Here is a 14122-nt window from a genome sequence, read left to right on the forward strand (position 1 = left end):
CCAGTATGGACCAGCATAAACCAGTATGGAACAATGTAGACCAGTATAAACCAGTATGGACCAGTATAAACCAGTGTGGACCAGTACAGACCAGTATAAACCAGTATGGACCAGTAGGGACCATTATGGACCAGTATAAACCAGTAAAAACCAATATAAACCAGTATGGACCAGTAGAAACCAGTATAGACCACTGTGATCCACTAAAAACCAGTACAGACCAGTATAAACCAGTAAAAACCAGTAAAAAACAGTATGGACCAGTATAGACCAGGATAAACCAGTACAGACCAGTACAAACCGTTATAAACCAGTATAAACCAGTACAGACCAGTATAAACCAGTATAAACCAATATAGAATAGTATAAACCAGTATAAACCGGTCCAAACCACTCCATACCACTCCAAACCAGTCCAAACCAGTCCAAACACCTCCAAACCAGTCCAAACCAGTATAAACCAGTCCAAACCAGTATAAACCAGTATAAACCAGTCCAAACCAGTATAAACCAGTATAAACCAGTATAAACCGGTTTCCCCGGCCAGGTTCACCCCCGGCCCCTCGGACCACGGGCGCCTCCTGCTCTGCTCGGCCTCCAACGCGGCTGGGGCGGCGCCGGCCACGGCCGGGCTGCGGCTGGAGATCGCGGGTGAGCGCCATCCCATAATAATCCCCAAAAAAATATCCCAAAATAGCCAAAAACTGACCCAAAATATCCCAAAATATCCCCAAAATGTACCCAAAATATCCCAAATTATCCCAAATTAAACTGACCCCAAACTGCGGCTGGAGATCGCGGGTGAGCGCCATCCCATAATAGTCCCCGGAAAAATATCCCGAAATGGCCAAAAACTGACCCAAAATATCCCAAAATATCCCCAAAATGTACCCAAAATATCCCAAATTATCCCAAATTAAACTGACCCCAAACTGCGGCTGGAGATCGCGGGTGAGCGACATCCCATAATAGTCCCCGGAAAAATATCCCAAAATAGCCAAAACTGACCCAAAATGGCCAAAAACAGCCAAAAACAGACCCAAAATAGCCCAAAAAATAGCCCAAATTATCCCAAATTAAAGTGACCCCAAACTGCAGCCGGACATCGCGGGTGAGCGCCATCCCATAATAATCCCCGAAAAAATATCCCAAAATAGCCAAAAATTGACCCAAAATGGCCAAAAACTGACCCAAAATGGCCAAAAACAGCCAAAAACTGACCCAAAATAGCCCCAAAATATCCCAAAATTATCCCAAATTAAACTGACCCCAAACTGCGGCTGGAGATCGCGGGTGAGCGCCATCCCATAATAATCCCTGAAAAAATATCCCAAAATTATCCCAAAATGACCCAAACTGACCCAAAATACCCCAAAATATCCCCAAAATATCCCCAAAATGTACCCAAATTATCCCAAATTAACCCAAAACTGACCCAAATTATCCCAAAATATCCCAAATTATCCCAAATTATCCCAAATTAAACTGACCCCAAACTGCGGCCGGACATCGCCGGGTGAGCGCCATCCCATAATAATCCCCGAAAAAATATCCCAAAATAGCCAAAAACTGACCCCAAATATCCCAAAATATCCCCAAAATGTACCCAAAATATCCCAAATTATCCCAAATTAAACTGACCCCAAACTGCGGCTGGAGATCGCGGGTGCGCGACATCCCATAATAATCCCCGAAAAAATATCCCAAAATAGCCAAAAATTGACCCAAAATGGCCAAAAACTGACCCAAAATGGCCAAAAACACCCAAAAACTGACCCAAAATAGCCCCAAAAATATCCCAAATTATCCCAAATTAAACTGACCCCAAACTGCGGCCAGACATCGCCGGGTGAGCAACATCCCATAATAATCCCCGAAAAAATATCCCAAAATAGCCAAAAATTGACCCAAAATATCCCAAAATATCCCCAAAATGTACCCAAAATATCCCAAATTAAACTGACCCCAAACTGCGGCTGGAGATCGCGGGTGAGCGCCATCCCATAATAGTCCCCGAAAAAATATCCCAAAATAGCCAAAAATTGACCCAAAATGGCCCAAAATGTCCCAAAATAGCCCAAAACTGACCCAAAAATAACCTGAATTAACCCAAAATAGCCCAAATTAACTGCACATCACCGGTGAGCTGCATCCCATAATAGTCCCCAAAATAACCCAAATTAACCCAAAATATCCCAAATTAACCCAAAACTGACCCAAAATATCCCCAAAATAACCCAAATTAACTGAAAATAGCCCAAATTAACCCCAAATGGCCGGTGAGCTGCATCCCATAATAATCCCCAAAATATCCCAAAACTGACTCAAAATAACCCAAAATATCCCAAAATTGACCCAAAATATCCCAAAATATCCCAAAACTGACCCAAAATATCCCAAAATATCCCAAAATATCCCCAAAATTAGCCCGAATCAACCCAAAATAGCCCAAATTAAACCCACATCGACGGTGAGCGACATCCCATAATAATCCCCGAAATAACCCAAAATTATCCCAAAATGACCCAAACTGACCCAAAATACCCCAAAATATCCCAAAATATCCCCAAAATGTACCCAAATTATCCCAAATTAAACTGGCCCCAAACTGCGGCCGGACATCGCTGGGTGAGCGACATCCCATAATAGTCCCCGAAAAAATATCCCAAAATAGCCAAAAACTGACCCAAAATAGCCCAAAATGTCCCCAAAATATCCCAAAATGTTCCAAAATATCCCCAAATGTCCCAAAAGATCCCCCAAAAACTGCAAAATAACCCAAAATATCCCCAAAAATCCGCCGAAATTCCCCAAAGCTGCCCCAGCCCCTCCCAGTACAAACCAGTAACCCCCAGTTCCCTCCCAGTATAAACCAGTAACGTCCCAGTTCCCTCCCAGTATAAACCAGTAACCCCCAGTTCCCTCCCAGTATAAACCAGTAACGTCCCAGTTCCCTCCCAGTACAAACCAGTGCTCCCAGTATAAACCAGTAACCTCAGCCCCCCTCCCAGTCCCTCCCAGTATAAACCAGTAACGTCCAAGTTCCCTCCCAGTCCCTCCCAGTTCCCCCCTAATCCCTCCCAGTATAAACCAGTTCCCTCCCAGTCCATCCCAGTCCATCCCAGTTCCCTCCCAGTCCATCCCAGTCCCTCCCAGTCCCTCCCAGTTCCCTCCCAGTCCCTCCCAGTATAAACCAGTGACCCCAGCCCCCCTCCCAGTCCCTCCCAGTATAAACCAGTGACCCCAGCCACCCTCCCAGTCCCTCCCAGTATAAACCAGTAACATCCCAGTTCCCTCCCAGTCCCTCCCAGCCCCTCCCAGTTCCCTCCCAGTATAAACCAGTTCCCTCCCAGTCCCTCCCAGTTCCTCCCAGTCCCTCCCAGTCCCTCCCAGTATAAACCAGTTCCCTCCCAGTCCCTCCCAGTCCCTCCCAGTATAAACCAGTTCCCTCCCAGTCCCTCCCAGTCCATCCCAGTTCCCTCCCAGTTCCCTCCCAGTCCCTCCCAGTCCCTCCCAGTATAAACCAGTGACCCCAGCCGCCCTCCCAGTCCCTCCCAGTGCTCCCAGTATCCAGGGGCTGCCGCCACTGGTGCGGGCGGGGGAGGAGCTGCGGCTGCTCTGCCTCAGCCGGGGGGGGCGGCCCCCGCCCAGCCTGCACTGGGACAAGGTACTGGGATGTACTGGTTTGTACTGGGAGGGACTGGGAGGGGCTGGGAGGGGATTGGGAGGGACTGGGAGGAACTGGGAGGGGATTGGGAGGGAACTGGAAGGGACTGGGAGGGGTCTGGGAGGAACTGGGAGGAACTGGGATAAACTGGGAGGGACTGGGAGGGAACTGGGAGGGAACTGGGATGGACTGGTTTGTACTGGGTGGGAACTGGGAGGGAAGTGGTTTATACTGGGAGGGATTGGGGGGAACTGGGAGGGAACTGGGACATTATTGGTTTATACTGGGAGGGAACTGGGAGGGACTGGGATTAACTGGGAGGGACTGGGAGGGAATGGGATTAACTGGGAGGGAACTGGGAGGGAACTGGGATGGACTGGGAGGGACTGGGAGGGAACTGGTTTATACTGGGAGGGACTGGGGGGGACTGGGAGGGAACGGGAACATTACTGGTTTATACTGGGAGGGAACTGGGAGTTACTGGGAGGGACTGGGACTTACTTGGACCAAACTGGAAGATACTGGGATTAAACTGGGAGACACTGGGAGTTACTGGGATCAAACTGGGAGTTACTGGGATCAAACCGGAAGTTACTGGGAGTTACTGGGACCAAACTGGGAGTTACTGGGAGCACTGGGACCAAACTGGGAGTTACTGGGAGCACTGGGATCAAACTGGGAGGCACTGGGAGTTACTGGGATCAAACTGGGAGGCACTGGGATCAAACTGGGAGTTACTGGGAGGGACTGGGAGGCACTGGGATCAAACTGGGAGGCACTGGGAGTTACTAGGACCAAACTGGGACCAAACTGGGAGATACTGGGACCAAACTGGGAGTTACTGGGACCAAACTGGGAGGCACTGGGATCAAACTGGGAGTTACTGGGAGCACTGGGGTCAAACTGGGAGGCACTGGGAGTTACTGGGATCAAACTGGGAGTTACTGGGACCAAACTGGGAGTTACTGGGATCAAACCGGGAGTTACTGGGAGTTACTGGGACCAAGCTGGGAGTTACTGGGAGCACTGGGGTCAAACTGGGAGGCACTGGGAGTTACTGGGATCAAACTGGGAGGCACTGGGATCAAACTGGGAGGCACTGGGATCAAACTGGGAGGCACTGGGATCAAACCGGGAGTTACTGGGAGTTACTGGGACCAAAGTGGGAGTTACTGGGAGCACTGGGATCAAACTGGGAGGCACTGGGAGTTACTGGGATCAAACTGGGAGGCACTGGGAGTTACTGGGATCAAACTGGGAGGCACTGGGACCAAACTGGGAGGCACTGGGACCAAACTGGGAGGCACTGGGATCAAACCGGGAGGCACTGGGAGTTACTAGGACCAAACTGGGACCAAACTGGGAGTTACTGGGAGTCACTGGAATCAAACTGGGCGCGCTGGGACCCGCGCAGTGGGCGTGGCCTGTCTGTAGCCCCGCCCCTTCCCCTGCCCCGCCCAATCAGGACGGGGAGCCGCTGGAGGGGGCGTGGTCAGAGGACGAGGGGGGCGTGGCCAGGACGCGGCTCGTGTTCAGCCCCGCCCCCGAGGACGATGGCGCCACCTTGCGGTGCCGCGCCGTGACGTCACTGCCGGGGGGCGGGGCCAGCGCCAGCGTCAAACTGCGCGTGAGCTGTGAGGGAACTGGTTTATACTGGTTTATACTGGTTTATACTGGGAGGGAACTGGGAGGGACTGGGATAAACTGGGATGGAACTGGGAGGGACTGGGAGGGACTGGGAGGGAACTGGGAGGGAACTGGGTTATACTGGGAGGGAACTGGGAGGGACTGGGAGGGACTGGTTTATACTGGCTTATACTGGGATGGAACTGGGAGGGGTTTGGGTTATATTGGGAGGGACTAGGAGGGAACTGGGATAAACTGGGAGGAACTGGGAGGGACTGGGAGGGACTGGGAGGGGATTGGGTTATACTGGGAGGGACTGGGAGGGAACTGGTTTATACTGGGAGGGACTGGGAGAGACTGGGAGGGAACTGAGTTATACTGGGAGGGACTGGGAGGGAACTGGTTTATACTGGGAGGGACTGGGAGGGACTGGGAGGGGATTGGGTTATACTGGGAGAGACTGGGAGGCGACTGGTTTATACTGGTTTATACTGGTTTATGCTGGGATGGAACTGGGAGGGACTGGGAGGGAACAGGTTTATACTGGGAGGGACTGGGATAAACTGGGAGGGACTGGGAGGGAACTGGTTGGGTCTATACTGGTCCATACTGGTTTATACTGGTCCATACTGGTTGATACTTGTTTATACTGGTCTATACTGGTTGATACCACTTATGCTGGTCCGTACTGGTTTATACTGGTTGGTGCCACTCATACTAGTCCATACTGGTCTATACTGGTCCATACTGGTTTATACTGGTTGGTACCCCTTATACTGACCCATATGGTTTATACTGGTTGGTATCAGTTCAGACTGGTTTATATTGGACCATACTGGTTTATACTGGTTTTTAGTGGTTTATAATGGTATATACGGGTCCATACCGGTCCATACTGGTTTATACTGGTCCGTACTGGTTTATACTGGTTTATAGTGGTTTATAATGGTTTATACCGGTCCATACCGGTCCATACTGGTTTATACTGGTCCGTACTGGTGCAGACCCCCCCGCCGAGCTGACCCTGCAGGGCTCGGGCGCCGTGGCCGAGGGGGGGGAGGCGCGACTGAGCTGCACCAGTGCTCCCAGTAACCCCCCAGTACGGCTGCGCTGGTGGCTGGGCGGCACCGAGCTGCGGCCCAGCGCCGAGGGGCCCGCCCCGGTGAGGGACTGGGAGGGACTGGTTTGTACTGGGAGGGACTGGGAGGGACTGGGAGGGGACTGGGAGGTAACTGGGAGGGACTGGGAGGGACTGGTTTGTACTGGGAGGGACTGGAAGGGAACTGGGAGGGAACTGGGAGGGACTGGAAGGGACTGGGAGGGGACTGGGAGGGACTGGTTTGTACTGGGAGGGGACTGGGAGGAACTGGGAGGGGACTGGGAGGGACTGGTTTGTACTGGGAGGGACTGGGAGGGGATTGGGAGAGACTGGGAGGGAACTGGGAGGGGCTGGGATGGACTGGGAGGGACAGGGAGGAACTGGGAGGGACTGGGAGGGAACTGGTTTATACTGGTAGGGAACTGGGAGGAATGGGGAGGGAACTGGTTCATACTGGTAGGGACTGGGAGGGACTGGGAGGGAACTGGGATAAACTGGGAGGGACTGGAATGGCTAAAAAGGAGATTTTGTGTTACTGGTTTATACTGGGAGGAACTGGGAGGGAACTGGGATGGAGTGGGAGGAAGCTGGGAGGGACTGGGAGGAACTGGGAGGGAACTGGGATAAACTGTGTGGGACTGGGAGGGACTGGGATAAACTGGGAGGGAACTGGGATGTGTAAAGAAAGATTTGTGGTTACTGGTTTATACTGGGAGGGACCTGGGAGAGACTGGGAAGGAACTGGGATGGCTAAAAAGGCGTATTTGACATTACTGGTTTATACTGGGATGAACTGGGACGCACTGGGCGCGAGTGCGGCCGCGTGACCCCCGGGGTGACCCCCGGGTGACCTTTGACCCCAGGGGGGCGGGGTCGTGTCCAACGTGACCCTGCGGGGGCGGGGCCAGGACCACGGCTCCGCCCTGGTCTGCGAGGCCGAGACCCCCGGGGTGGGCACGCGGAGCGTGGCCGTGACGGTCAGCGTCAGCCGTGAGCACTGGTCCTTACTGGTTTATACTGGGAGGGACTGGGAGGGAACTGGGGGAGACTGGGATGAACTGGGAGGGGTAAAAACGGGATTTGGGGTTACTGGTTTATACTGGGAGGGACTGGGAGGGAACTGGGAGGGGACTGGGAGGGACTGGGAGGGAACTGGGAGGGACTGGGAGGGAACTGGGAGGGAACTGGGATGGACTGGGATAAACTGGGATGGACTGGGAGGGAACTGGGAGGGAACTGGGGGGGACTGGGAGGGACTGGGAGGAATTGAGAAAGAACTTGGAGGGGTAAAAAGGGGATTTGGGGTTACTGGTTTATACTGGGAAAGACTGGGAGGGACTGGGAGGGAACTGGGAGGGACTGGGAGGAACTGGGAGGGGACTGGGAGGGACTGAGAAAGAACTGGGAGGGGTAAAAACAGGATTTGGGGTTACTGGTTTATACTGGGAGGGGACTGGGAAGGAACTGGGGGGGACTGGGAAGGACTGGGAGGGTAACTGTGGGGACTGGGATGAACTGGGAGGGACTGGGAGGGGACTGGGGGGGACTGGGAGGGACTGGGAGGAACTGGGAGGGGACTGGGAGGGACTGAGAAAGAACTGGGAGGGGTAAAAACAGGATTTGGGGTTACTGGTTTATACTGGGAAGGACTGGGGGAGACTGGGAGGGGTAAAAAGGGGATTCGGGGTTACTGGTTTATACTGGGAAGGACTGGGGGGACTGGGAGGGACTGGGAGCAAACTGGGATGAACTGGGACTTACTGGGAGGGACCTGTTCTCTTTCAGAGGGGGCATGTCCCTTTAAGAGGGGTGTGTCCATTTAAGAGGGGGCGTGTCCCTCTAAAAGGGGGCGTGTCCAGTTAAAATGGGCGTGTCCCTTTAAGAGGGGGCGTGTCCGGTGATCTGTTCTCTTTAAGAGGGGGCGTGTCCCTTTAAGGGGGCGTGTCCCTCTAAAGAGGGCGTGTCCCTTTAAGAGTGGGCGTGTCCCTTAAAAAGGGGGCGTGTCCCTTTTGGATGGGGCGTGTCCCTCTAAAGGGAGTGTGTCCCTTTAAGAGTGGGCATGTCCCTCTAAAGAGGGCATGTCCCTTTAAGAGGGGGCGTGTCCCTTTAAGATGGCGTGTCCTTTTAAGAGGGGGCGTGCCCTTTAAGGGGGCGTGTCCCTTTAAGGGGGCACGTCCATTTAGGAGGGGGCGTGTCCCTTTAAAAGGACCGTGTCCTTATAAAATTGGGCGTGTCCCTCTAACGTGGGCGTGTCCCTTTAAGGGGGCGTGTCCCTTTACGAGGGGGCGTGTCCCTTTGAGAGGGGGCATATCCCTTTACGAGGGGGCGTGTCCCCTTAAGGGGGCGTGTCCCTCTAAAGAGGGCGTGTCCCTTTAACGGGGCGTGTCCCTTAAAGGGGGGGTGTCCATTTAAGGGGGCGTGTCCATTTAAGGGGGCGTGTCCCTCTAAAAGGTGGCGTGTCCCTTTAAGAGGGGGCGTGTTCTCTTTACGAGGGGGCGTGTCCCTCTAAAGGGGGCGTGTCCCTTAAAGGGGGCGTGTCCCTCTGAAGGGGGCGTGTCCCTTTAAGAGGGCGTGTCCCTTTAAGGGGGCGTGTCCCTTTACGAGGGGGCGTGTCCCTTAAAGGGGGCGTGTCCCTCTGAAGGGGGCATGTCCCTTTAAGGGGGCGTGTCCCTTTAAGGGGGCGTGTCCCTCTGAAGGGGGCATGTCCCTTTAAGGGGGCGTGTCCCTTTAAGGGGGCGTGTCCCTTAAAGGGGGCGTGTCCCCGCTCGGCCCCGCCCCCAGACCCGCCCCAGGCGCTGTGGGTGGAGGCCCCGCCCCCCAACGCCACCTTCCGGGTGGGGGAGGAACTGCAGCTGCTGTGCCTGGCCCGGGGGGGGCACCCGGCCCCCCAGCTGGGCTGGAGCAAGGTGGGATTTGGGGGAAAAACGGGGGAATTCGGGCAAAAATGGGGAAAATGGGGAAAAACGGGAAAAAACGGGGAAAAAATGGGGGAAATGGGGGAAAAATGGGGAAAATATGGGGGGAAAATGGGGGAAAATGCGGGGGGAAATGGGGCAACCGGCCCCCCAGCTGGGCTGGAGCAAGGTGGGATTTGGGGGAAAAACGGGGGAATTCGGGCAAAAATGGGCAGGAATGGGGAAATGGGAAAAAACGGGGGGGAAATGGGTGAAAAAATGGGGGAAAACGGGGAAAAAATGGGGAAAAAATGGGGGAAAATGGGGGGGGAAATGGGGGGAAAATGGGGCACCCGGCCCCCAGCTGGGCTGGAGCAAGGTGGGATTTGGGGGAAAAACGGGGGAAATCGGGAAAAAATGGGGAAAATGGGGAAAAACGGGGGGGAAAACAGGGGGAAAATGGGAAAAAACGGGGAAAAAATGGGGGAAAATATGGGGAAAATGGGGGGGGAAATGGGGAGAAATGGGGCACCCGGCCCCCCAGCAGGGCTGGAGCAAAGTGGGATTTGGGGGAAAAACGGGGAATTCGGGCAAAAATGGGAAAATGGGGGAAAAAACGGGAAAAAACAGGGAAAAAATGGGGGAAAACGGGGAAAAAATGGGGAGAAAATGGGGGAAAATGCGGGGGGAAATGAGGCAACCGGTCCCCCAGCAGGGCTGGAGCAAGGTGGGATTTGGGGGAAAAACGGGGGAATTCGGGCAAAAATGGGCAGGAATGGGGAAATGGGAAATAACGGGGGGGAAATGGGTGAAAAAATGGGAAAAAACGGGGAAAAAATGGGGGAAAATGCGGGGGGAAATGAGGCAACCGGCCCCCCAGCTGGGCTGGAGCAAGGTGGGATTTGGGGGAAAAACGGGGGAATTCAGGCAAAAATGGGCAGGAATGGGAAAATGGGAAAAAAACGGGGGGAAATGGGTGAAAAAATGGGAAAAAAAGGGAAAAAATGGGGAAAATATGGGGGAAAATATGGGGAAAATATGGGGGAAATGGGGCACCCAGCCCCCCAGCTGGGCTGGAGCAAGGTGGGGAAAAAATGGACAAAAATGCGGGAAATTGGGAAGAATGGAGGAAAATGGGGTAAAATGGGGAAATTGGGGAGAAAATGGGCAAAAATGGGGGTAAATGGGATAAAATGGGGAGAAATGGGAAAATTGGGGGGAAAATGGGGGAAATGGGGGAAATTGGGCAAAAATAGAGAATATGGGGGAAATGGGGGAAAATGAAAGGAGAAAAGGGGGAAAAATGGGGGGAAATTGGGCAAAAATGGGGGGAAAATGTGGGAAAAATGGGCAAAAATGGGGGAATTGGGAAGAATGGGGGAAAATGGGGAAAGATGGGGAAATTGGGGTAAAATGGGGGGAAATGGGGGAAAAGGGGGAAAATAGGAAAAAATGGGGGAAAAATGGGGGGAAATGTTTTTTCCCAGTATAACCCAGTTCCTTCCCAGTTCCCTCCCAGTCCCTCCCAGTTCCTCCCAGTCCCATCCCAGTCCATCCCAGTCCCTCCCAGTGCCCTCCCAGTCCCTCCCAGTGCCCTCCCAGTCCCTCCCAGTCCCTCCCAGTTCCCTCCCAGTCCATCCCAGTTCCCTCCCAGTCCATCCCAGTTCCCTCCCAGTCCCTCCCAGTTCCTCCCAGTCCCTCCCAGTCCATCCCAGTCCCTCCCAGTTCCTCCCAGTTCCCTCCCAGTTCATCCCAGTTCCTCCCAGTTCTCCCCAGTCCCTCCCAGTCCCTCCCAGTCCCCTCCCAGTTCCTCCCAGTCCCTCCCAGTTTATCCCAGTCCCTCCCAGTCCCTCCCAGTCCCTCCCAGTCCCTCCCAGTTCCCTCCCAGTGCCTCCCAGTCCCTCCCAGTTCCCTCCCAGTTTATCCCAGTCCCTCCCAGTCCCTCCCAGTTCCCCCCCAGTTCCCTCCCAGTCCCTCCCAGTCCCTCCCAGTCCCTCCCAGTTCCCTCCCAGTTCCCTCCCAGTCCCTCCCAGTCCCTCCCAGTCCCTCCCAGTCCATCCCAGTCCCTCCCAGTCCATCCCAGTCCCTCCCAGTCCCCTCCCGGCTCAAGCCCCGCCCCCTCCCCAGGACGGGCGCCCCCTGCCGGACGCCCCGCCCCAGAGCCGCTCGGGCCACGTGACCTGGCGGGCGCTGCACGTGACCGCCGCCCCCGCCGACAACGGCGCCGCCTACCGGTGCGAGGCGGGGCCCGGCCGCCAGGGGGCGCCCCCCGCCCGCAGCGCCCCCGTGCGGCTGCGCGTGCTCTGTGAGACCCCCCCCGGGGCGTACTGGGTTATACTGGGAGGGACTGGGAGGGGATTGGGAGGGACTGGGATGAACTGGGAGGAACTGGGATGGACTGGGAGGGACTGGGAGGGAACTGGGAGGGACTGGGAGGGACTGGGAGGGAACTGGGAGGGACTGGGAGGGAACTGGGAGGGGATTGGGAGGGACTGGGATGAACTGGGAGGAACTGGGATGGACTGGGAGGGACTGGGAGGGAACTGGGAGGGAACTGGGAGGGACTGGGAGGGAACTGGGAGGGACTGGGAGGGACTGGGAGGGAACTGGGAGGGACTGGGAGGGAACTGGGTTGCACTGGGAGGGAACTGGGATGAACTGGGAAGGAACTGGGATGAACTGGGAGGGGATTGGGAGGGACTGGGAGGAACTGGGTTATACTGGGAGGGACTGGGAGGAACTGGGATGGACTGGGAGGGAACTGGGATGAACTGGGAGGGGATTGGGAGGGACTGGGAGGAACTGGGTTATACTGGGAGGGACTGGGAGGGACTGGGAGGGGATTGGGAGGGACTGGGATGAACTGGGAGGAACTGGGATGGACTGGGAGGGACTGGGAGGGAACTGGGAGGGAACTGGGAGGGACTGGGAGGGACTGGGAGGGAACTGGGAGGGACTGGGAGGGACTGGGAGGGAACTGGGAGGGACTGGGAGGGAACTGGGAGGGACTGGGAGGGAACTGGGATGAACTGGGAAGGAACTGGGATGAACTGGGAGGGGATTGGGAGGGACTGGGAGGAACTGGGTTATACTGGGAGGGACTGGGAGGAACTGGGATGGACTGGGAGGGAACTGGGATGAACTGGGAGGGGATTGGGAGGGACTGGGAGGAACTGGGTTATACTGGGAGGGACTGGGAGGGACTGGGAGGGGATTGGGAGGGACTGGGAGGGAACTGGTTTATACTGGGATGGAACTGGGAGGGACTGGGAGGCGGTTCGGAAGGGATGGGGGGGAACTGGGAGGGACTGGGGTGAACTGGGAGGGACTGGGAAGGGACTGGTTTATACTGGGAGGGAACTGGAACAAACTGGGAGGGACTGGGGGGAACTGGAAGGGACTGGGTTGAACTGGGATGGAACTGGGAGGGACTGGGACAAACTGGGAGGGACTGGGAGGGGACTGGGTTATACTGGGAGGGGACTGGTGGCCTTGGGGCTGTGGCCACAGCTGGGCGTGGCCACCCTGTGCCCCTCCCAGTTCCCTCCCAGTTCCCTCCCAGTTCCTCCCAGTCCCTCCCAGTCCGTCCCAGTAACTCCCAGTTTGCCCAGTTCCCGCCCAGTCCGTCTCCATCTCGGTGGCCCCGCCCGAGCCCCGCCCTGGCCACGCCCTCAGCCTCACCTGCCGCGCCGGCCCCGCCCACCCGGCCCCGGAGCTCACCTGGAGCCGCCCCGGCCATGCCCCGTGAGTGCTCCCAGTACGGACCAGTACGGACCAGTATGGAACAGTTAGGGACCAGTACGGACCAGTACGGACCAGTTAGAGACCAGTACGGACCAGTTAGAGACCAGTACGGACCAGTACGGACCAGTTAGGGACCAGTACGGACCAGTACAGACCAGTTAGAGACCAGTACGGACCAGTTAGAGACCAGTACGGAACAGTTAGGGACCAGTATGGACCAGTTAGAGACCAGTACGGACCAGTTAGAGACCAGTTAGAGACCAGTACGGACCAATGTTCATAAGTATAGAACAGTATGGACCAGTATAAACCAGTCTGGAACAGTTAGAGACCAGTTAGAGACCAGTACGGACCAATATGGACCAGTACAGAATATTATGGACCAGTATGGACCAGTATAAACCAGTATGGAACAGTTAGAGACCAGTTAGAGACCAGTACGGACCAATATGGACCAGTACAGAACATTATGGACCAGTATGAACCAGTATAGACCAGTTAGAGACCAGTACGGACCAATATGGACCAGTATAGAACATTATGGACCAGTATGGACCAGTACAGACCAGTTAGAGACCAGTACGGACCAATATGGACCAGTATAGAACATTATGGACCAGTATGGACCAGTATAGACCAGTTAGAGACCAGTACGGACCAATATGGACCAGTATAGAACACTATGGACCAGTATGGACCAGTATAGACCAGTCAGAGACCAGTACAGACCAATATTCACCAGTATAGAACACTATGGACCAGTATAGATCAGTAAGGACCAGTACGGACCAGTACAGACCAGTTAGAGACCAGTACGGACCAATGTTCACCAGTATGGACCAGTACGGACCAGTATGAACCTGTATGGACCAGTATAGGCCAGTATGGACCAGTATAAACCAGTATGGATGAGTATGGACCAGTATAAACCAGTACGGACCAGTATGGACCAGTTAGAGACCAGTATGGACCAATATAAACCAGTACGGATGAGTATGGACCAGTTAGAGACCAGTATGGACCACTATGGACCAGTACAGACCACTACGGACCATTATGAACCAGTATAGACCAGTATGGACCAGTACGGAC

The 14122-nt window shown here is 55.0% G+C and overlaps 1 protein-coding gene across 1 annotated transcript in view; it reads left to right on the forward strand.

Moving 5' to 3' along the window:
- The window catches only part of NPHS1 (NPHS1 adhesion molecule, nephrin), a 36230-nt gene that overhangs the window by 5991 nt on the left and 16117 nt on the right, over positions 1–14122 (forward strand). The window contains exons 6-13 of the mRNA XM_085564527.1: positions 548–651; positions 3549–3667; positions 5133–5301; positions 6298–6455; positions 7256–7402; positions 9143–9298; positions 11414–11591; positions 12869–13094. Of these exons, the coding sequence (XP_085420653.1) occupies positions 548–651; positions 3549–3667; positions 5133–5301; positions 6298–6455; positions 7256–7402; positions 9143–9298; positions 11414–11591; positions 12869–13094 (1257 nt within the window). The remainder of the gene's footprint in view (positions 1–547; positions 652–3548; positions 3668–5132; positions 5302–6297; positions 6456–7255; positions 7403–9142; positions 9299–11413; positions 11592–12868; positions 13095–14122) is intronic.

Source organism: Lonchura striata, chromosome 33, assembly GCF_050655825.1.
Source record: "Lonchura striata isolate lonStrDom1 chromosome 33, ASM5065582v1, whole genome shotgun sequence".
Taxonomy (NCBI): Eukaryota; Metazoa; Chordata; class Aves; order Passeriformes; family Estrildidae; genus Lonchura; species Lonchura striata.